General features: G+C 47.4%; 1 protein-coding gene across 4 annotated transcripts in view; it reads right to left on the bottom strand.

The window, feature by feature from the left end:
• LRRK1 (leucine rich repeat kinase 1) overlaps positions 1-23,023 on the bottom strand; it is a 101,636-nt gene that overhangs the window by 75,340 nt on the left and 3,273 nt on the right. For 2 of the 4 annotated variants that reach the window (XM_053912669.2, XM_071219451.1), the window contains exon 2: positions 21,696-21,915. In XM_053912669.2, the coding sequence (XP_053768644.1) occupies positions 21,696-21,873 (178 nt within the window). In that variant the 5' untranslated portion in view covers positions 21,874-21,915. Of the gene's footprint in view, positions 1-16,426; positions 16,562-21,695; positions 21,916-23,023 lie in introns of those variants that run through there. The other 2 variants (XM_053912671.2, XM_053912668.2) reach the window with 2 other exon arrangements.

Here is a 23,023-nt window from a genome sequence, read left to right on the forward strand (position 1 = left end):
ATATATTCTCCAGGTGAACAAAGCAAAATTTCTAACCGAATGCAACTCGCTCTTGGCAAAGTTGGGCACAAGGGAAGGACGAAAACGTCTCCATCCAGAGGGGAATTTCGGGTGAGGCACCCTAAAAAGGAGTGTCTTTGGCCAAGAACCATGAACTGTGCTAAAACACAGAAGCCTGAAATGGAGCTGTGACAGTCAGGGGCTCATCTATGTCCCCGTCCATCGGTAGTGGCCATCAGAATGGCCAGTGGGTGCAGAACTCTCTTGCTAAGAGAATGCTCTTGCCCATCTGGCTTTGGCTGTGGGTGAGCAGCATTCCACTGGTTGCGGCCGCTGGCCCTTCTCCACGTCACCTGCTCTGGAGTCTGGCCAATTCGGCACCCCGGTGGTGGGGTTCACGTCAGGTCAACCTCCAGACTGGCTCAAGATAACACTCTGGGGCTTTCCGATTCATAGAACTATCCCAGGACTGAGTCACACGCGCTGCCGGGGAAGGCAGCCCCAGGGCTCAGAGCACCAGGGAGAGGAGCAGGGGCGGGTGATAGACACGCCCCCTGGCTCACCCAGGTGGGCGTGCGCGTTTACAGTGCCCCTGGTGCAGGACCCGGCTTACAGGGGTGGTGGTGGGGGGTGGCTCACAGGAATGAAAGCACGCGTGGGAAGTGCTTGTAGTGCAGCCTGACCCTTCGTGGGTTGTGGATAGGTGCCAGGACTCACTATGGCTATTCGAAATAAAGTTAGAAACTTGGTCTGTGCCTAAGATCTGTGAAGGCTGCAGTATTCATCCTTCTCCCCAGCCATCTGAGATAGATTAGCGCAAACGCACAGGTTGCTGGTTCTCTGAATCTTATTTCCTGAGCTCCGGCTCAGGGGTGAGTGGATGTGATTAACGTACAAACAAAAGGCAAAAGTGAGAGGCAACGAGCATGTATGTGGGATTCAAAAGAATAGCTATTTTGGAAGCACCACCCAATTAGCGTTGCAAACAGGAGGCAGAGGCAAAGGGCATTTATGAGAAAGGGAAGGGGAATAATTGCATCAACAGAAGGGAGGCATTTCTGTTGGCACAGATTAGCTGACATAGTGATGCTAATTCTAAACAATGTTTTAAATTCACAGTCTGGTGGTTATCAGGCCAGTAGCTACAGTATCTGCTTTCTTGTTATCTCTCCAAACCGTTCTTTGGGGCACACGGTTGCTTTCGGCCCAGTCCAAAGGTTATTTTGCCCTGTTTTAACATTGCAAGATGTTTTGAGACATGAGATGCACCAGGCAGCCCCTCTGGCAGGGCAGATTCTTCGAGCGGGAGTGAGTAGTACCTCACTGCGGTTTTGATTTGCGTTTCCCTAATCACTAACGATGTTCAGCATCTTTTCGTGGGCTCATTGGCCATTTTGTATCGTGTCTGATAAAGGCCTATTCAGATTCTTTCCTCATTTAGTTGTCTTTTTGTCATTGGCTTGTCAGAGTTCTTTATTTAATTTGGACGTACACGGTTCATCAGAGAGATGATTTGGGAATATTTTCTCCTATTCTGTGAGCTGTCTTTTCACTTTTTTGATGGTGTCCTTTAACTACAAAATTTTTAATTCTGATGAAATCCCATTTATCGATTTTTCCTCTTGCCACTGTTTTTTTTTTTTAAAAGATTTTATTTATTTTTAGAGAGAGGGGAAGGGAGGAAGAAAGTGAGGGAGGGAAACATTGATGTGATAGAGAAATATCGGTCAGTTGCCTCTCGTACATGCCCTGACCAGGGCCCGAACCCACAACCCAGGCATGTGCCCTGACTGGGATTTGAACCAGTGACCCTTCACTTTACAAGACGATGCCCAACCCACTGCGTCACACCTGTCTGTCAGGGCCTGTTGCTGTGTTTTTGGTATCATATTTAAGAAACCATTGCTCAATCCAAGGTCATGAAGATTTAATCCTATGTTTTCTTCTAAGAGTTTTGTAACTTTAGCTCTCACATTTAGGTCTCTGATCCATTTTGAGGGTTTTTTTTGTAATTGTGTAGGTAGGAATCCAACTTCACTCTTTTGCATGGGGATATCAAGTTGTTTCAGCACTATTTGTTGAAAAAAATGATTATTTTTCCATTGATGTATTAGCACCCCTGGAAAAAATCAGCTGATCATAAATATATCGGTTTATTTATAGACTCTTAGTTCTATTCTACTCATCTACATGTCTATCTTTATGCCAACACTAACTGTCTTGACTACTATAACTCTATTTACTCTGGGGTTCTCCAGGAAGCTCCCACTACCCACTGCGGGTGAGGGATACAGAACATTCGGGTCTGCATGGATGAGCCCGCTCACCTCATTCTAGAGCTGGGAGGAGCCGCTCAGCTGAGGGCAAATGAGACTCTGAACTACGCCCCAAGTGGCTGTTCTGGTGTACTGCAGCATCTGTGCTTGGCTTGGCCCAGACCATACAGCGAGGTGTGTTTGGGGGAGAGGCCTTCTCCTCTCCTGCCTGCCACTGTGCCCACGGGTCACTCTGCCAAGGATTATCCTAATGCCCTTCCCGGTGCAGGGCAGATGTGGGGGTAGACAGACAGACAGACACATGCACACGGGAGGACAGGCTGGCCTTGGGAAAAACTCTGGGGGTCTCTGGAGAGTATGCGATTGGAGATTGACGTCAGAGATTACATGGTGCCAACTTCTGGGGAAGATTTGGGCAAAGGAGTTCAGAGGCTCGGCTGTGTGTTTTAAATGAATTCCCTGTGGTTGCGTTGTCAAGAAACGTTAGTTAAGACTTAAGCTGCTTTTTGAATTTGTTTTAGGGTTCCAGATTGGAGTTCCCTTACAATAATTCACTGTGCTGGTACAGGCCACAGCAGGGCTCAGAGTTCCCCAAATCTTACAAACAGTCTTTTCTCCCCCTCTGCTTTCTTAACAAATGATGATGCTTTACAACTTCCTTTTCCCACTTAAAAGTCCTTTGGTGTTGCCCTGACCAGTGTGGCTCAGTTGGGTGGAGTGTCGTCCCATAGATCAAAAGGTTGCAGGTTCGATTCCCAGTCAGGGCACATGCCTGGGTTTTGGGCCAGGTCCCCCGTAGGGGACGCGTGAGAGGCAACCACACATTGATGTTCCTCTCCCTCTCTTTCTCCCTCCCTTCCTGCTCTCTAAAAATAAATAAATAAAATATTTTTAAAAAAGGTCCTCAGGTCGGAATATATATATAAAAGTTCAGTGTTGGCTGGTGGCAATCCAGGACATCCTTCTTCAGGGTGGCTCTGTGTTTTCACTGAAGGACACTTAGGACATTTCTACTTCTTTGTGTTCCCTTGAATGCTGTGCTGAACATCCTGTGTGTGTTTCTGCTTACCCGGCTGAATTCCTAGCGATGGAAGGAGCAGAGGCTATATCAAACCTTCATTTTTATGAAGATTGCCAATTTGCTTTCCCAAAAGTTGCACCGATCATATCCTTATTAATTCTCAATGCAACATCAGTTCAAACCAAAATATTTTTAAAAAATGGAACAAAAATTGTAATAATGAATGTCAAACTTTCTGGCCTTTTCCAACCTGAAAAGCAAACTGACAAATCTCTGAATTGGTTTTGGTTTGTGTTTCTTTCTATATGAATGATATTTAGTATATTTTCCTATGTCTATCCATCCTTTCTATCTTTTTCAATAAAACCAACTTCCTATTTCTATTTCTCAAGTTCATTAGAAAAAGGAAATGTTACTTTCCTGTGGACTTGCAATTGCTCTTTGCAGATGAAGAAAGTTAGCTCCTGCGGGTACATGTTCAAATAGTTTCTCCCTGCTTGCTGCTGGTCACTTGACAGACTCTGCTACAGAATAGTTCCAATTGTGATGTAGTCACTTCCATTAATCTTCTCTTTCATGGGATCTAGGTGCTGTGCCGGGCTTAGGAAACACATCCTTCCTTACTTCAAAATTATTTTAATGCATCATTTTCCTAAGTGACTTTTTATCCTCACCCGAGGACACTTTTTCATTGCTTTATTTTTTTAAGAGAGAGAAGGGAGAGAGAGACACATTGAGGGGAGAGACAAACATTGATCAGTTGCCTCCTGTACGTGCCCAGGTACGTGCATACCCGGACTGGGGATTGATTGAACCTACCACCTAGGTGTGTGCCCTCACCAGAAATCAAACCTGCAATCTTTCAGTTACAGGACGACGCTCCAACCAACTGAGCCACACTATCCAGGGCGCCATTTCCCTAAACTTTTAATGGTGGTCATTTTTATGTTTAAATATTTGATTCATCTGAAATGGATTTTGGTCTGGAAGTGAGCAAAGTGATACATTATTTCTATCCCATTACCAAATAAATTTTCTTTTCTGGACTAGTTTGAAACCCTAAATAGTAGAGCAAAGTTGATGTGCATTTTGGCCTGTTTTCGCCCAGTTCCACTGCTTTTTGTTCTACTTGTCTAATCTCTGACCCCTCCCATTACCATGGCTTTGTAATAAACTCTAACGTCTGAGAGAACTAACCTCCCCTCCTCTCATCCTACTTGCCTTGAATTTTCCCAGCTATTCTCATCTGTTTATTTTTCTAGGTAAAAATTTACTATAATTTCTGCATATGCCAACAAGAAATTCTGTCTGCATTTGAATTATTACTGTACTGAATTACAGAACCAACTTGTGAGGAATTAAATATTTACAATAAGTCTTTCCACACAAGAGAACGATATGTCTTTTTTTTTTTAACTCAAATATTCTTTCTGTCCAAGGTTTAACATTTTCTTCGGATGGGCCCTGTATGTTTATCCTTATTTCCCCAAGATAGCTTATACTTGATTTATATTAATTTAATAACTAAGTCAAAATGAAAAGAAATGTCCACGTATAGCATTCAAAGTTTCCAATTTCAGTTTTCTGGGTTTGTAAGTGGATCTCTATAGGGCATCTAATTATGTTTTAGCACCTACTAGATTCAATGCCCACACAAAGAGACCCCACGTATTGATAAGGAAAGATCGAAGAGGTTCTAGAGAATGCTAACCAAACGATATGGAGGCAAGTTAGAAAAAGTAAACATAGTCAGTGTTACACATGCTAAAACACATTGAGCCTCATTTATCACAAGAGAAATGCATATAGAACTATCCCCAAACACTATTTTTTTACACTTCGGATTAGGAAACACCAGAAGTTTGGTAACTGGCACTGTTGCCAGGCCCATGGGGAGACAGGCAAGCACAGGTGTCGTGGAAGACCATGGTAAACTGAAAATACTCGGGGGAGGGTGCGTTGGCAATATACGGCGGGTTTTTAGATGCATGTGCTGCGTGTCCCATCTCTTTGAAAATTTGGTGGACAGGTGTGCTTATTTACAGGTGAAAAGACATCGCAGCATTATTGGTGATGACAAAATACTAGGGGCAGTGCAAATGCCTACTGGGAGGAGACGGCTTAATGCTCAGAGGTATAGCTATACAATGGAATACCATGCAGCTGTCAAAAAGCATGGTGATGGCAGTGGTGAGGATGATGATGGAGTGGTGGTGGTGATGAAGGTGATGATGATGGTGGTGATGGTGGTGATGATGATAATGATGGTAGTGGTGATGATGATGGTGATGATGGTGGTGGTGATGGTGGTGATGGTGATGATGATGATAATGATGATGGTGATAATGATGGTAATGATGATGGTGATGATGGCGATGATGGTGGTGATGATGACAATGGTGACAGTGGTGATAGTTATGATGACAGTGGTAATGGTGATGGTGGGGAAGATGGTGAGCAGGATGATAGCCTTTATGTACAAATGTGTGAAAGAAATTGACAAGGTACAGAACCGTGTGCATTATCAGCCAAATTTTTTATAAAGGAGGAAAAAATAAGAACCTATGTTTGTTTTACATAAATATGTTATATATACAAATGCCAGAAGGATGTAAGAATCAAAGAATCATAGATGGAAACTTATGGCTTTTCAACCATGCGGCCATATTCAAACAACTAGTGTTAAAATGTTGGCGAGGAAAATAATATGAAGCAATTTGCTCTTCCTTTTCCTCTGCATGCCTCCGGGCAGAGTCCACCCCCTCAAATTCAAACAACAAAAACTGACTCCAGCAGATTTGCCTCAATACCGGGGCGGCCATCTGCCTTCCAAAACGGAAAGCAGGCATGTGAAAAAGAAGCAAGAAGGCCAGGGTCAGGGGTGCTCTGTAGCTTGCATCGCAGTGCTGGAAGTTAACATGTGTAGCGTGTGGATTTGGGGGGAACCCAGTGAGTGATTCTCACATGGCCTCTGAAGGTTAAAAGCAAATGCCCCATACATATCCATGTAAAAGAATAGTGTCTAAGAGAAGAGAACGCCTCTCTGCCCCTTTGGCCTAAGACCCAAACTCTCAGATCTTCGGTTGGAGCCACAGCTCACATTCCTGGCTTCCTCTATGGTGGGTTTTCAGTGTGTGTCTGCTGCCTTCACAGCTGCATTTCCTGTATGGAAATGCCCACTCGCGCAGTATAAAGTTGTTCAAGTGCAACACAAACCCTGGCTGGACGACAGTACAGTTCTTTGTTTCGTAAGTGATTTTCGGATTATTAAAGCAAGATGCTCCACAATTCCTCGGGAGCCACAAACATCCCAAGAATGCGTGGGCTCCACCACTGGGGCCTCTTGCCGGAACCTGACTCACCCCTCCCGCCCCAAAGTATCTCTAACCTGTCCTCCCTACGCACAGCTCGCGGCCGAGCTTTGAAAAGACGCTCATAAATATCAGAACCTTCAAACTTGGGCAGCAGTTTTCTTCCACGAGACACGCGGATTTTGCTCATTGGCCCTCCACCCTCGATGATGCATTCTAAAGATAAGGCAAAGAAGGGTTTTCACTTAAATGAGAATATTTTTGATTACAACTTTAATTCAACAATTCAGTGATTCGATTTGGGGCTGTCCCATTTCAGTTACACACAGACTTGAAAATGAGCCTCAGCCAAGTTTTAAATTCCATGCTTTCCATGGTTTATAGGCAACTCAAATCCAAGGATACTCATTTTTCAGAAACTCCCATTTGGACCATCATAACATTGTTATCATTTTCAGTAACAGAAATGACTCCAGCTCAGGCCACGTAAATAACTTGCCCAACAGGGAAAAAGAAATGAACATATATGTAGAAGCTACGTATCTTGCTTGCCTGGCATGCGGCTAAGCATTTTGCAAACAGGCTTGGGCAGTGCCTTGAGGTTGCCTGGGGGTATATGGGAAGTAGGAGGGCTCCCCAGCCCACCAGCAGGGGACTACGGGAAGGGGTACCCACAGTGAGACCCTTTGCAGCCTGTGCCAGGCAGTGAGAGGGTGAGGATTCGGCCCCTTGTATGCTAGAGAGGCAGAGTGAAACCTCAGGTGATGGGTGATACCCAGGAGGCCTGTGGAGTCCCTCACTCAGAAGAAATACTCCAGGTGTACCCCCAGGGTAGCCCATTGCAGGTTCCCTGCCCCCCTCTCTGTAGCCTGTGGTGACCAAAGCCATGTTCCCAGACAGCCACGGGGAATCCCAACACAAAGATCAGCATGCAACCACATACCCACTGACTTCTGAGGAAGATGAATACCATAAAGGAGAAACACCCAACTTCACCAACCGAGCCAGCGAGAAGGGCCAGCAACGGCTCAGCAGGAAGAGACACCTTCTTCCCCTCCCCTCCACCTCACAGAACATACATAAAACTGAACCATATCTCCTGCTTAGGTAGCTAAGGACGAAGGACTATCAAAAGCTTGTTGCCCGTCCAGGGCAGGAGAAGATGTGGCCTCAGAGTCCCCAAGGGGAAGTGAGCAGTTAACAGCCTCAAAGCCTGTGCAAGGTGGGGTCTTATCAGATCTGAGAGCCTACATTTCTTGCCACACCCTGACATTACTGCTCAGGAGGAGGGAGGAGCCTGCCTGAAGAACCCGGTCATTGAAATAAGGGAGATCAGGCAAATATTGGGCTCTCTGGTTTGTGATTAAATTTGATTTCCCACCACTTTCATCGGAGAGAAAAAGATGGAGTCAGTGCCTGAGCTTCCTAAACAGGATTTCAGGCTCTGGCTTTCCAGAATCTCATGGGCCCATTTCTCCCCAGAACCAGTGTTAATAAAGCAAGAACAAGACCTCCAAGTAAATGTCTCTTGGAGAGATACAGGAGGACATGGCATCCATAAGCCAGAATTGACTGAAAAGCTCGGAAATTAAAACTAGAAGAATTGGACCATAAAATGCAGTAGAGGGATGGCCCAGCAGAATAGACAGGGCTGGAGGGCAGATCGCTAATCTGGAAGACCAAGCAGAGGGAGCTGCATGAAGACACAAAGAGGCTGAAAGTGGCAGATAAAAAATTAAGAGACAGCCCCGGCCTGTGTGGCTTGGTTGGTTGGGACATCATCCCATAAACCAAAAGGTCAACAGTTCGATTCCCCATCAGGGCACATGTCTGGGTTGCCGGTTTGGTCCACAGTTGGGGCCCATACAAGAGGCAACCAATTGATGTTTCTCTCTCACACTGATGTTTCTCTCCCTCTCTCCCTCCCTTCTCCTCTCTCTAAAGATCAATAAGCACGTCCTTGTGTGAGGACTAAAGAAAAAAATATAAAAAAAAGTTAAGAGACATGGAAGATGATTCTTGAAGCTCTTCCAAATGTGTCTAATAACAATTCCAGAGGTATATACTCAAATAACTAAGACAAATGAACAAGTTGAAAAAAGGTGAGTTCCCAGAAGGGAGAAGATACCCCTCAAGAAGTTGCAACCGATCCATGTTTCTCTCTCACATCAATGTCTCTTTTTCTCTCTCTCCCCCTTTCCCTTTCTCTAAAATCAACAGGCATGTCCTCGAGTAAGGACTAAAAATAATAATAACAATAAATAAAGGATCTGTTTTTAAAAAAGTAGAAACTGCCATTTATAAAAACAGTCACAGGGATGTAAAGTACAGCACACGCAATATAGTCAATAATATGATAATAACTGTGTGCCAGGCTTATTGGAGTTATTGCTTCGTAAATTATATAAATCTCTAATCCCTCTGCTGTACACTTGAAGCTAATATAATATTGAAGGTCAACTATAATTGAAAAAATATTTAAAAAGAAAAACAAGTGAAAATAAAATGTCTGGATCAAAACTTAAAAAAAAGATTTATGTGAAAATAAGCCATTTTGAATCTAGGCCTAAGAAACTGATTTTGAGGGGAAAAAAAGAGAAAGGGAACTAACTCTTTTTTTTTTTCTGATTCTTTAGAAGCGAGGGGAACAGGAAGACTGGGGAGGAAGGTGGCAGGGAGCACTTTTCATTGTATTTTCTTTTGTACATTTGAGTTTTATATCCAGTATATGATTTATCTATGAATAATGAATAAACTAATCTAAAATTTTATTTTAAATCCTAAAGCCACTATGAACTGCATGTAAAAACATCTGAAAATCTAGATTAAATGGGTGACTCAAGAAAAAATGAAAAATTTAAATAAACCTATAACTTTTAAAACTGTAACCAATAGTTAAAAAAAAAAAAATCAGTCCATAAAAAAAGCACCAGGCCTAGCTGGGTTTATAGGCAAAAGGTTTTATCTGGCTTCTCAGAAAATACAGCTGACCCTTGAAAAACACAGGTATGAACTGGTGGGCTCCACTTATATGTGGATTTTTTTTCATAAATGCTGTAATTCCTCCTCCTTAGGATTTCCTTAATAACACTTTCCTTTCTCTGGCTTACTATATTGTAAGAATGCAGTAAACGACATATATAACATACAAAATAGGTGTTAATTGACTCTTTATGTGACCGGTAAGGTTTCCAGTCAGAAGTAGGCTATCAGTAGTTAAATTTGGGGGGAATCAAAAGTTTTAAATGGATTTTCAACCATGGGGGGGCTGGTTGGCACTCCTTACCCCTGTATCATTCAAGGGTCAACTGTATACCTCTTATACTGAACACACTTTATGTTGCTTGAAAAGTTATGAGAAAAAAAAAAACAACTGTCCCAGTATGAGAACATTCATTTTAAAATATTAAATGTGGAAACTGTCCTGAAAGGCACAGAATTGCCAAAACATGCCATTGGGTGTCACTCCTCAAATGTAGACAGTGAGCCAGCTGATGGGTTACCCTTCTCCCAGCTGACGGGGTGGCACCCAAGCTCAGTTTCCGTGGTCTAATGGCTAGGGGACGACAACATCCACAGACCCAAGTTGTCCCACACATGCAGCCAGCACCCACCCGTGGCCATTGATGGGCTAGCCCTGTGGGAGCCCAGACCCATGCTGGACCCTTTGCTGGTCTGGAACCTACGCCTGCCCAGCAGATACCCTGGCATGCCTCCCTGTTGGATGGCAGACTGGGGACTGCATGCCATCCATCTGGTAGACCCTGGCTTTGGGATATCCTTTCCTTCAATGAAGCCTCTTCCTTAACCGTGGTGGGTGATGTTGTGGAAGTTAGGCCGACCCCTTGTGTACCAGGTGGCAGCCCAGAGGGGACCAGCCTCGCAGGACAGAAACAATATGATGCGCTTTTGAGCACACACATAGTTAGCAATGGTACAAAGCTCGGTAAAGGGTTCACACTAACTTGAAAATAATTGCCGCCTTTGGGGGGCTGATGCACAGCCGGACTCAGGGACAGGGCTCTAACTACCCTTGTCATTTTTACTTCTTTGACTATTTTTTGAAGTAAAAGTGGCCAAATGTTAACATTGGTTAAATCTCAGAGGTGGGGGACATTCTTGATTCCTCTTTCTCTTGCTCCTCACAGCTCATCCATGTGGTGTATTAAAGATAGCCACCAGCTTTTTGCTCCTCCTCCTTGTGGGAGGTGGAATCTATTCTGGTCCTGCCTTTGGATCTGCTCTGACCAACAGCAGGCAGCAGGAGTGATGAAGAGACAGCTCTAGATCTACGCCTTCCTAAGGCCTAGGAGTTTCTGCTTCTGAACTCTGGCAAATCAACTGCTATGCCACAGAGAGGCTCAGGCTAGACATTTGTAGGGTGAGAAAGCTCATGGACAGAGAGAAGTCATGTGGAGGGAGAGGCACTGAGGCATTGAACTTGTGAGCAATAACAGAAGAACCACCCAGCTGAGCCCTGCCAATGCCTGACCTACAGAATCCTGGGAAATTATAGTTTGTTGTTTTCTTTTCAATCGCCACTTGATTTTTAGAGAGAGAGTAAGGAAAAGAGAAAGAGAAACACAGAGAGAGAGAGAAACACTGATCGGTTGCCTCCTGCACGTGCCCCGACTGGGAGTGGAACCTGCAACCTTTCGGTGTACAGGACGATACTCCAACCAACGGAACTACACCAGCCAGGGCAAATTTTATGGTTGTTTTAAGCCAGTGAGTTTTGGGGTGGTTTGTTGCATAATAACAAATACCTCAATGAGCCCTGACAGCTTTCCCTTAAAAACAGATTCCCAGGCCATTCTGGTCTTTCTTTCCTGCTACACCATCCTGGGTTACACCCAAACCTTCTCTTCTAGCTCCCACGATCGGACCTCCCACTTTAGGTCTTAGCTCTCCCACCACTGTAGGAATAAAACCCAAGCCCTGCCAGGGCCTGCATGAAGGCCGCCTCCCCAGCTCCATGAGGTGCTCCTAGCACTCTGCACCTCAAACACCCCCAGCTCACCCCCACTCCACAGCTTTTGCACTCGCCAGTGCCCTTGCCAGGCATGCCATGCCCCAGCTCTGCATGGGACTGGAGCCCTCACTCCATTCACCTGAGTCTGCTCCCGTGCCACCTGTCCCTGGCCACTCACCCCAACTTCTGGTCGAAACAGCGTCCTTCACACATCACTCTCCAACCCCGACTTTCTCGGGGGCCCCCTTCCCTTCCTGACAGTGGAGCATGTGTGTATTGGCCACGTGTCCCTGGTATGGAAACATCACAAGGACGTTCTTCTGGCTCCCCAGTGACCAGGTTGTCACAGGCTCTGACATACCGTGGGGGGAGCACAGGAAGGAGGGCTGAGCTTCTCTACTGTTCTCGGTGTGTTTGAAAACTTCCCAGCCTCCCATGGCTCCTTCCTTCTGGTCAACCAAACCGATGTGAGAGCCAATGTTACTTCCTCAAAGAGGTCTTACCCAACATGTCATTAAATATAGCCATGTGGTGCCTCCAGAGCACATCACCTTTCCCTAAGGCTAATTTCCCCACCCAGCAGTCCTGGTGTTTCCTCTGTTCTTCACTCCCTGTTCTTCCTGCTGGAATGACAATCCCCATGGGAGCACAGGCCATGGTCCAACTGTGTCCTCAGACTCTGGACCAGTGTGTCCCGTACAGAGATGCTCGATCATTTTTGAAATAATAATACTGAATTAACAAAGACGGATTAAAAGCCAGGCCTTAGCAGAAATGTACATAGGCCCTAGCTGAGTAGCTCAGTTGGTTGGAGCACATTCTGATGCGCCAAGGTTGTGGGTTTGATCCCCGGTCAGGGCCCATACAAGAAACAACCAGTGAGTGCATCAGTAAGTGGAACAACAAATTGATGCTTCTCTCTGTCTGTCTGTCTCTCTCATCAATAAAAAATAAATCAAAAAAAAGAAATATAGGTAATGCAGGGCATTAAAAAGAACTTCAAAACCAAGTGCCAATGGCCCTGGCTGGTGCAGCTCAGTGGATTGAATACCGGCCTGCGAACCAAAGGGTTGCCGGTTCAATTCCCCGTCTGGGCATGTGTCTGCATTGCAGGCCAGGTCCCCAGCAGGGGGTGCGTTAGAGGCAACCACACATTGATGTTTCTCTCCCTCTCTCTCCTTCCCTTCCCCTCTCTCTAAAAATAAATAAATAAAATCTTAAAAATAAAAAAACTAAGTGCCCATGAAAAAATATTTTTCTGCCAGCATTTTGCTGACTTCTCTTAGCACCACAGGAAATTGCTTCCCATGGACCTTATGAACACGCTCTGCTTACAGAGTCAGCCAATCGCAGATTTCTCGAATAATGCTTAGAATCATGCAACTATTAGTTCATCTGGAACTCATAGTAAAAATGTAGATTTTAATCAAGGAACTTGATATTAAGAAATACATTTTAAATTAACAGAGAAGATCATAAGAATGACGTCAACATTTTAAAAAGTGCCGAATAGGATCCTCAGGAGAATCAAGAAGACACTGAATGTGTATGACACGGGGACAGAATGCTGGGAACCGGAAAGAGGTTTTAAAAATGAAAAATGAATGACAAGCTACAACATTCAATGGGAGGTAAAGTCCGGGACATCTTTCAAACTTCAAGAGAAAAAAGAAGAGTTGAAAATGTGACAGGAAAGACAAGCTACGAGTATCTTAATTCACAGGAGTTCCAGAAAAACCAACAAAACAGAATAAAAAAGCAAAAAAGCAGAGGAGGAAAATCCTATCGAAGCAAACACAAGGACCCTTCAAAGGCCGGAGAGGGATACGCTGTGGCTTCCCCCAGAGGCCCAGCAGCATGAGTGATGTAAGACCCTTACCCAATCTTCTGTTATGACGTTGCAGAGGACCGAGCGTACCAGGGAAGATTCTAACAGCTTCCAGAGAGGAAAACCAGGGTACCCACCAAGCAATGAGAACCCAACCACCTCGGAGGAGCAGAGTTCTGAAGGTGGATGATTTCCAGTGGGGATCCCAGGGGCGGTGAAGTAAACTGCTTTCAGCAACACCCGGTCTCTTCGTGTCCCTGTAACCTTCCTCAGCCGTTGTCTTCAGAAAGGGCTCCAGATAAACCAGGGCTCAAAGCCCAAGAGCTGGGTAAGCGACGGCAAGGGGAAGGAGGTAAAAGAAGGGAAGAAGAGGTGCTCACTTCCAGGGCCCCTCGAAACACTGAGTCCCCAGGCCAAGTCACAGCGCCGGAAACCTATCGCTCAATGTCACAACTGCCATGTGGGGAGGAGAGAACGCTGACAGAACTCAACGTGGAGGGAGGAATGGGGAGATGCACAGAGTGAAGGACACCGTCCTTTACCGTGACAGGCAGGCGACAGACACTGGGCAGAGCAGAAGAGATGTTCAGGCGCGTTCTTGACATAGAGAAACGGCAATGACCCGAATCATTAGAACAGAAACAGGAAAGAGAGACAGACCCCTTTGGGACTGGTGGCTTTGCCTTACAGTTCTGTACCCCTTGCTTCTTTAAATGGGTGTTATTACTTGGATAATTTTTAAAAACCCTTGCCTGAGGATACGTTTACTGATTTTAGCGAGAGAGGAAGGCATGGAGAGAGAGAAAGAAGTATGTGAGAGAGAGACATCGATCGGTTGCCTCCCACAAGCACCCCAACCGGGAATCAAATCCACAGCTTAGGTATGTGCCCAGACCCGGAATCAAACCCTCAACCTTTTGGTGTATGGCGTGATGCTCCAACCATCACAGCAGCTGGGCCAGGGTATTAGCTTGCTCTTTGCTTTTGAACCCGGAAGTGCTGGCGGTGTTTTCAGAGAAATGGGCAACTGCCCACTGGGGCCTGCTGATGTTCAGAACTGGGGTGCAGGCGGAGCAGACTGAGGGGCCTGCCCTGATGCTCCCCCACCTCTGACTCGCACAAGTGTGGGCCACCTGTGGCCCCCCACTTGTCTCTAAGAGCCCACCTGGCTACCACAGGTCCCAAATGAGCTACTGAAAGGAACTGTAAGAGTCTTGTTCTTTTCCTCGCATGTTCAAAATCTAACCTCCAATTTGTATCATCAGCTGGGTCCATATTCGAAATAACGGACTACAACTTTTCAATGGCTTGAAACCTCTTTAAGTCTCTGATAAATGTGAAGTGCCAAAATTGAGTTCTTTGCGTTCTTGGTTCTCTGGGAATGACCAGGTAGGTGATTTTAAACCAACACCTGGCACCGTGCCCTGGGCGCCGGATGATGAATGACGGGTGACATAAAAACTGCTAGGCACAGCTCTGGCAAGAATTAGCAAGATGGAGTGCAATCCCAAACCAGTCTTCTTTTTTTAAAATTTTTTAAAGGATTTTATTTATTTATTTTTAGAGAGGGGGGAAGGGAGGGAGGAAGAGAGGGAGAGAAACATCATGTGCGGTTGCCTCTCATGCGCCGCCTACTGGGGACCTGGCCCGCAACCCAGGCATGTGCCCTGACTGGGAATGGAACCAGCGACCCTTTGGTTTGCAGGCTGGTGCTCAATCCACTGAGCCACACCAGCCAGGGCCCCAAATAGTTTTTTACAGTGGAAATCATAATGTTTCACTAATGTGTGATTCCTTCTGTAACCTCACAGGCATGGGCTCAGGAGGATTGTATGGCTTACTAGGCATGTGTCTGTTTTTGCTTTTTTCTCTTGTCTTTATGGCAAATGTCACTGAGTAATTAACAAATGGCTAAATGGAATCTGGACAAATTGGACACAGGGCCAGCCAGGATGGTGAAAGTACTCATAATTGGGGTTTCTGAGGAATTCTGGAAGTCCCTATTTTCATTCACTGGGGCTCCTGGAAATGGGAGTGAAACTCATACTCCACAGTTTGGAGGGCGAGGCACCTCTTTCTAGTCATGTCCAGGAAGGGGTGAGGGGATGCCGAGAGGCCTAGGAGCTACTCAGAGAGAGTAGGACCCATTCCTGTAGCCTCAGCTTCCTCATGGAGTCTCCCATAGAAAGGCTGGTGCTGTTGGAGAGGTGGTCGGCTCCCCGGGGCTGGAGGTAATAAAGCATATTCTGGACGAATAACCAGGACAGGACCTAAGCCTCAGATTAAGGTTAATGTTAAAAGTACCATTGAGTCCCGACCAGTGTGGCTCAGTTGGCTGGGGGTCAGCCCACAAAGTGAAAGGTCACCGGTTCTATTCCCGGTTGGGGCACATGCCTGGGTTGTAGATTCAGTCTCCAGTCCAGGCACATACAAGAGGCAGCCAATTGATGTTTCTCTCCCTCTCTTTCTCCTTCCTTTGCCCTCTCCCTAAAAATAAATAAATAAAATCTTTAAAAAAACAAGTCACATCAAGTCAAGAGTTTCCATAGCTGGCCACATCTTCGCTTGCATTGAAACACAGCGGTCTGAACTGCAGCCCCCACGGATGGGCGCCCACAGCCCTATCTCCCACGCCTCAGTCCCTTCTCAGCTTCCCTCCCCGTCACCCCCCCTCTGTACAGACCCCTTATCCTGTGGCCAGGCTGGCAGAGGGCACCCCGTTGATGGGCGGGGACACAGCCTGGCAGGCAGGAACAGGATGTCGGCCTCAAGGATAGGGGCTGGCAGTTACACCCCAAAAGGGACCCATCAACATGTGTGCGTCCCCTGCAGGATTTCTTACAGCTCAAGGGGCACTTCCTATTCTGCCTATTTCCCACTTCTATTTCTAGAAGGCAAGAAGAGGCCCTACTTGAGTAAACCACTTGGCTCTGATAGTCAGAAGTGATTTTGAACACCGATGTGAAAACACGAAAGGCAAAAAAAAAAAAAGGACATTGAAAGTAGCCATGTAAAAACCTGGGATTTGAAGACGCTCTGGAACATTCCTTCCCCTCCTCTGGTCCATGCTGAGTCCGGTGGAGGACGGAGCTCTGGGAGACCGGCCACTGAAGCTCTGAACTGGCCTAGCGAGGTGGGGGGTGTGTCTGTCCAAGCCCCACCCCTCAGCCTCCACATCCAGAAGAGAGTCTCCTCACCGAGGCCTAAAGTATCTAGAACTTTCCTCACTTCTCTACTTTCCAGGGAGCCTCACCTCAGCTGGCTGGACAGGTTTTTCCACTCTGACCAGTGTCAGAGGAGGCAAGAATGTCTAATGGCTTGTTTGTCAAAATAGATTGCCCTGCAGCCCTGGCCCAGGGCTTGCTGGCAAGGAGCCAGCGCTAATAAGCTTGCGACATTCCTTCCTGGGTCACAATTGTGCAGCACAAACACAGGACGGGCACACTCAGACCACCTGGCACTACAGGCCTTTGACAGGCTGAACATTCTAAACAAACGCAAGGAGAGGCGTGCGGTCAAAACAGGTAGCCGTGTGAAAAAAAAACACGTTTGTACACACACACGCCCATTTCCCCCAAAACCCAAAAGTAGAAATAGGCTTTACTAGAGTTGAGCTCTTTTTCCAAACTCTACCTGGAAGGATTACAAGAACTTTATCATTTCCAAAGCATGTCATCTCACAAGGATTTTTAAAAGGCAAGAGCTCCCCTACATGGAGTATTATGGGTTTTTTTCTGGCAGTCAGCTTTCTCCTTGGGCAGAGCTGGGAGTCAGGTCTGGACTAGTCTTCCCTGGGCTGAGACTAGTGACTGGATTGGGGGGATGGGGAGGAGGGTTCCCCTGGGACCCCAGCTCTGCTGCTGAGGACAAGACCTAGGAAGAAGTACAGGGGTGTCTGACCTTGTGGCATCTGTGGGCCGCACTAGAAGAAGAGTTGTCTTGGGACACATATTAAATACATTGCGACATGCAATCCCCCAAAGTCCCATCATATTTTAAGTAAATTTCTGATTTTGTGTTGGGCCGCATTCACAACCATCCTGGGCTGCATGAGGCCCATTGTTGGCTGCGGGTGGGACTCCCTTGTCCCAGGAGCAGCTCCAGGCTCATTGAATCAAATATTCCCAATCTGTTCCAGAAAGGAATTAAGGGAAAGAGGCCCGTTGAACCAACTTGACTTTGGATGTGGGCCCCGAGGTGTGCTGGCTAGATTCTTTCTGGTCACAAAAAAACAGCACTTAAAGAGGCAACATTTTAAAAAATAAATTGCAATACCATACTGCAATTACTTTTGCATACTGGTGGCCACACGAATGCAAAGCAAAACAAGACAGAAAAACCCAAAACAACAGCAGCAACTACAAATCTTCACCCCAGAAAACCTAAACCTCACAGATGAGCAAAGAGCAAGCAGTGGCCAAAATCCCCACAGCAAGACCGTGCTGCTCTCCGGCTGTGACCTGTCCCCTGGCTGGGGTCTTGCTGTACATATTTACGTCCTGTGAAAATGATACTCAGCATGGGATGTTTTAAAGTCGGGCCTGCAGAGCTCTGGGGTCAAGGTTAAGATCAGTGGGGCCAGGCTAGAGATTTTACGTGAGGAAAGGGCCCTGCTGGCTACTGAAGTAAGTAAATACAAATACATAAATAAGATACGTTTCATTTTAATGAATTAAGGCCCGCCAACTGCTACTGGGGTGGGTGGGGTGGCAAGTACGGATTCTTCCGGGCTGCCTGAATCAGCAGCGGAGCCTGGGACTCCCCAGGGAGGGAGCCCTCCATGTGAATTGCTTTGGCCAAGGCCTAGGGGAGAAGGGGACAGCACGCCACTGTTTCTGCGTTCCCCACTTGTGCCTCAGTCCCCGGAGGGAGTACAGGTCGCCTGGCGCAGAGGTGCCGGCGGCGGCACGAGCGTCAGAGCGCCCCAGCCATCCGCTGGCCTGGGGGTCGAGACCGAACGCTCTTTGTTTCTGACGTCGTGTCTGTCTGGACCAGGCTTCAGAGAGGGTGAGCCCCTCAGCCCAGGTCACCCAGGACTAGGAAGTGAGGGCGGGCCTGACCAATGCCCCTGGGAACAATCCCGATCCCCAGGTGGGCTCTGAGCAGACAGGGGGAGAAGTGCCCACCGCGTTGGCTAACAGGCAGTTCCGTAGACGCGATCTAACCCAGAGCCACCAGAAATGGATGCAGCCTTCCCGGTGCTTGCAGAGGTCCCCCCGGTGACTGACACCCTTCTCCCCTGGAGGGGCGGGGCAGGCGACCAGGAGTGGGTTCCCCTTGGCCCTCAGGTTTTCATCGCTCTCAGCGGGGTTCCACGGGTGGCTGCAGGAAGCAGCCTGTTGCCATCCGAGGGGATGTTGCTGGGTTTCACCCCTGGGGGGCGGGGCCCAGGACAGGGCTCCCATGCTTAGCTCCTCTGCTTTCTGCTGCAGGACGTTTCAATTCTCTGGGTACGAGCATCGATTTGTACCTTCTTCATAGAAGTTGGTACGAACATTCAATTATCATTGTCATTCCTTAATAGAGACTACAATTTCTGTAAGGTTAAGCCATAGGACAGAATTTTCCCATGCATTTCAGGCCGCTTTCCTCTCATCTTCTTCAACTCGGCGGCTCATGTGTTAGGCCCCCTACCTCAGCCCTTCCCTGGAATCAGGGTTTATAAGACATCACCTCTCCTGCCGGCATCCCACCCCCAGCACCCAGAACAGCATCTAGGGGAGGCGGCCCCATCAATTCCCATCAGCTCCCTCACCCTTGTGTGGGTCCTGGAGGTTCACTCAGAGCATGGGGTGGGAGTCCTGAGATGTAACTGGGAAAGAGGCCCTGGGGCAGCAAAGACTTCTGGAGCCTGTTCCTTCCAACCTGGTCTTTCAGGGACAAGGACCCTACTCTTTACAAGAGCAGGGTAAAGTTCAGACACAGATCTCCAAGGGGTAAGAATGGGGGTTGTCCGCATCACGCCCAGAGGCTGGGCTGGTTCCGGGTCTGCCCAGGGCCCATCAGCCTAGCTCCCTAGGACCGGTAAGAATCCATGGGGGTCCCTGGCCACCTGGTCGGTGGGCCACAACCTCGGCACAACTGGGAAGCCTGTTAGAAATGCAGACTCTTGGGGCCCCAGACCGACAGGATGTGACTCTGAATTGCATCCCCAAAGACTCTACATGCACTGCGCAGTCTGAGGGGTGTTGTTCTATGGGACCCAAACCGTGCAGACCAGCCCGGTCTTGCACCCAGAGGCACAGAAGAATCGTGATTGCGAGGTGAGCTTTTAGGAAGTGCGCATGCCTGCCCTTCCCACCACTCCCCGCACCCTCCACAAGCTTGATCCTGTGGGTCTGGGTGGTGGTGCCTGGTATCGGCAGCTTCGATGCTCCCCAGTGAGTCTGGGGACCAGGGTGGAGAAGCAGTCATTGAGACCAGCTCTCTACCAGGAGGGGGACAGGGCAGTGCCTCCCTAGGGGCTTTTTCAGATGACACAGTCAGGCCCAAAGGGCCCCAACGTCCCTGCCCTCACCCTCATTCCTCAGGACTTCTAGGAGGAGAGGCGGGTGGGACAACGGAGCTGTGGGCGCGCTGGAAAGGTTAGGGCGCTGCCCCCAAATCTGATGTAGCATTTGACCACCCACGTTGCTTTGATCTCATGCTACTAAAGTAAGACCTTTGTAATAAGCAACTGCTAAAAAGAAGAAAAATAAGTTTTCCAAAGATGCAAATCAAATACGCTGAGAACATTTAGTGCCAGGCGAGTCCAGAAGCAAATTCTTTTCCCATTTCATAGTTTGACTTTTGCGCAAAGGAATCTTCCAGAATCACCACCCTAGGTAGTCCTTGGACATTCTCGATGGAGAAAAAACACACAAGCAACTGAGCTAAATGTTTGCTGAGCCAGGTACAATGCTGAATGGCTTACACTACTGAGAATATGAACACATGGGCCTCTCAAACCCAACACAGGGGCCCTCTCAAATCCAACGCATGGGCCCTCTCAAACTCTTCAGGATGGTCTAGATTTTAAGGATGAGAGAGTTCCAGGGTTAAGACAGAGTTTATATATTGCAGTTTTGTCACTTACAAATTATTGACCTTGACCAAGCTTCTAGACCTCAGCTATAAAAATGGGACTAGAAGTACCATTTCCACAGGTTGTTGTGAGGATAAAATGAGATTATATCATAAGGCACTGAACACAGTGCCTGGCATGTACTGAGGATTTAACAAATATTTATTGTTTGCAACAATACCAGTGACATCCTATTGATGTGAAAAGTGGTGTAACTCAAGTGGAAAATCTGGCAATACGTGGAAAGAGGCTTAAAAATGCTCAAACTCGTCCCTGGCTGGTGTGGCTCAGTGGATTGAGCACAGGCTGCAAACCAAAGGGTCGCCAGTTCGATTCCCAGTCAGGGCACATGCCTGGGTTGCAGGCCAGGTCCCAGTAGGGGGCGTGCAAGAGACAACCACACATTGATGTTTCTTGCCCTCTCTTTCTCCTTCCTTTCCCCTCTCTCTAAAAATAAATAAACAAAGGTTTTTAAAAAAATGTTCAAACTCAAAATCCCACTTCTGTAAATCTATTTTCTAGAAATAATCTCAAAAAGATGGAAATGCTTGCTCTTTTGGTGACAGGGAGCAACTAGAAGCAACCCAAATGTCCCAAAATGTCCAACAGGAGGGTAAGGATTAGATTAATCCTTTTCGAGAGTGCTACGCTCTCAAATGGCCTTTCGGTTGATCCATGTGAGTTAGGTGAGCGATGCAAGGTTGGGAGGAAAAGGCAGGGCATGAGTCACTAAAGGGGAGACAACTTCCGTGAAGGCCAGAGAAGCAGACAAGACGCAAAGAGGCTCACTTGTCCCTGTGTTGGGGGCCGTGGGACTCTGGGTGACTTTTTTTCCTACTTCCCTTTTTCTCAATTTTTCTTTAACAAACATGAATTCCTTTTATAATGACAAAACGAAATCAAATCCCCTCCTTTATTTATTTAATTGTTGTTCAATTACAGTTGTCTGCATTTTCTCCCTTCAAATCCCCTCCTTTAAAAGAATCTTTTTCACTAACATGAAGGGTTACCCTGACTCTTAAAAGATCTTTGAGTTCATGTTAAATTTTGTCCCACAGCCCCCGAATTTGTAAAATTTAAGTGAGAATCCCACGATGTATTTTATAATACAACAAATCACCACAGAATTGGCATTTTAGACCCTCCCGTTGAACCCCCCTTGTCCTTGCGCGGCCCCGGCTCCGTGTGGGTCAGGCCTGGCAGGCTGTGCTAGCCTGCCCTTACCGTTCTGTGTGTCCATGGCGTGCTCCGGGCACACGGCTGACCCCTCCGGCCCCACACACCAGTACATGCTGGGCGGTCGCCGCGACATGCCAGCCATCAACCCTCGGGGTGGCTGCTCTCCCGTGTCAGTGCTGGCTGCGGTCACTGCCACTGCTGCCCGAGGGGAGGTCTGAGGCATGGGCTCACGGTCACGGCCGAGCAGAAAGCCAGCTGTCTTCTTCTGGTGGGAAAAAAAGAAACCACCATAAAATCAGGAAGCTGTTCTTCATTGTCAGGTGTCTTCCTGCATACTTGCGTATATTTCTACTGCTTTGTTGGTATTTTCCCTCTCCTAAGTGGTGTCCCTCTTCACAGTCTGTCTAGACAGCCACACCTGGTCAGGTGGGGACAGTGAAAGGACAGAGATCCCCCACCTCGCCCCCCAGCTGGGCTCCAATCGTGTCCACCTGAGAAGAATCTGGAAGGAACCCCCCAAAACGGCAGAGCACCTACTGGGAAAGGGTCCAGTCATTGTTCCACCGACACATGTCACGGTCACTTACACAGTGATGCCAAGAAAACTAAATGAGGCTCCTGTGAGCCACATGAGGCCTTTGCTCAGGGCAGACTCTTCTGGAAGTCCAGATGTGGGCATGATTCCAAACTGGCCATCAGGCAACAGTCGCAAGGAGAAGAGTTCCAGATGGCGTGGGTACCGGCTGTGAAGCCAGATCAGTCTGGGCCCCAGGGGTAAGCAAAGTGGGTCCCCTAGACTGGGCCTGCCCCCAGGGTACATTGGGCAATGTCTGATGGCATTTCCAGTTGTCACAGCTGGGGGAGGGGTGCCGCTGGCCCCTAGTGGGTAGAGGTCAGAGACCGTACTCTCCATCCTACATTGCGAAGGGCAGCCGCCCACCACGAAGAGTGGTCCAGCCCAAACAGTTCGCATTATCAAGAGAAACTGAGTTAAAGGGAGACTCCTCTTTTAAGACCAACGAGGCTGCCCTCTCCACTGAGACTAGGGGGCCCCCCAACATAACAGCCCACTCTGCTATGGTGGTTAAATGACCAGAAGCACCTTGAGGGCAAGACCCAGGCCCAGCTCAGGCCTGGCACGGGGTAGACTGCATGATGTGAAGCACATTACCACGTGAAATGCCTGTGTTTCTATTCGTGTTTGTGTATTTTCTACACTGCATGTGAAGTAGGGGATAATTAGTAACTGTTCTCGGAAATGGGGAGTGATGGTATAGTTAAAAAAATAAATGAAGGTCATATAAATAGTGTCCAAGACAATACGGGAAGAAAAAAGCACAGTATGAAGGTCAAAGTCTTGAATTATCTCGGTC

Source organism: Desmodus rotundus, chromosome 10, assembly GCF_022682495.2.
Source record: "Desmodus rotundus isolate HL8 chromosome 10, HLdesRot8A.1, whole genome shotgun sequence".
NCBI classification, from domain to species: domain Eukaryota; kingdom Metazoa; phylum Chordata; class Mammalia; order Chiroptera; family Phyllostomidae; genus Desmodus; species Desmodus rotundus.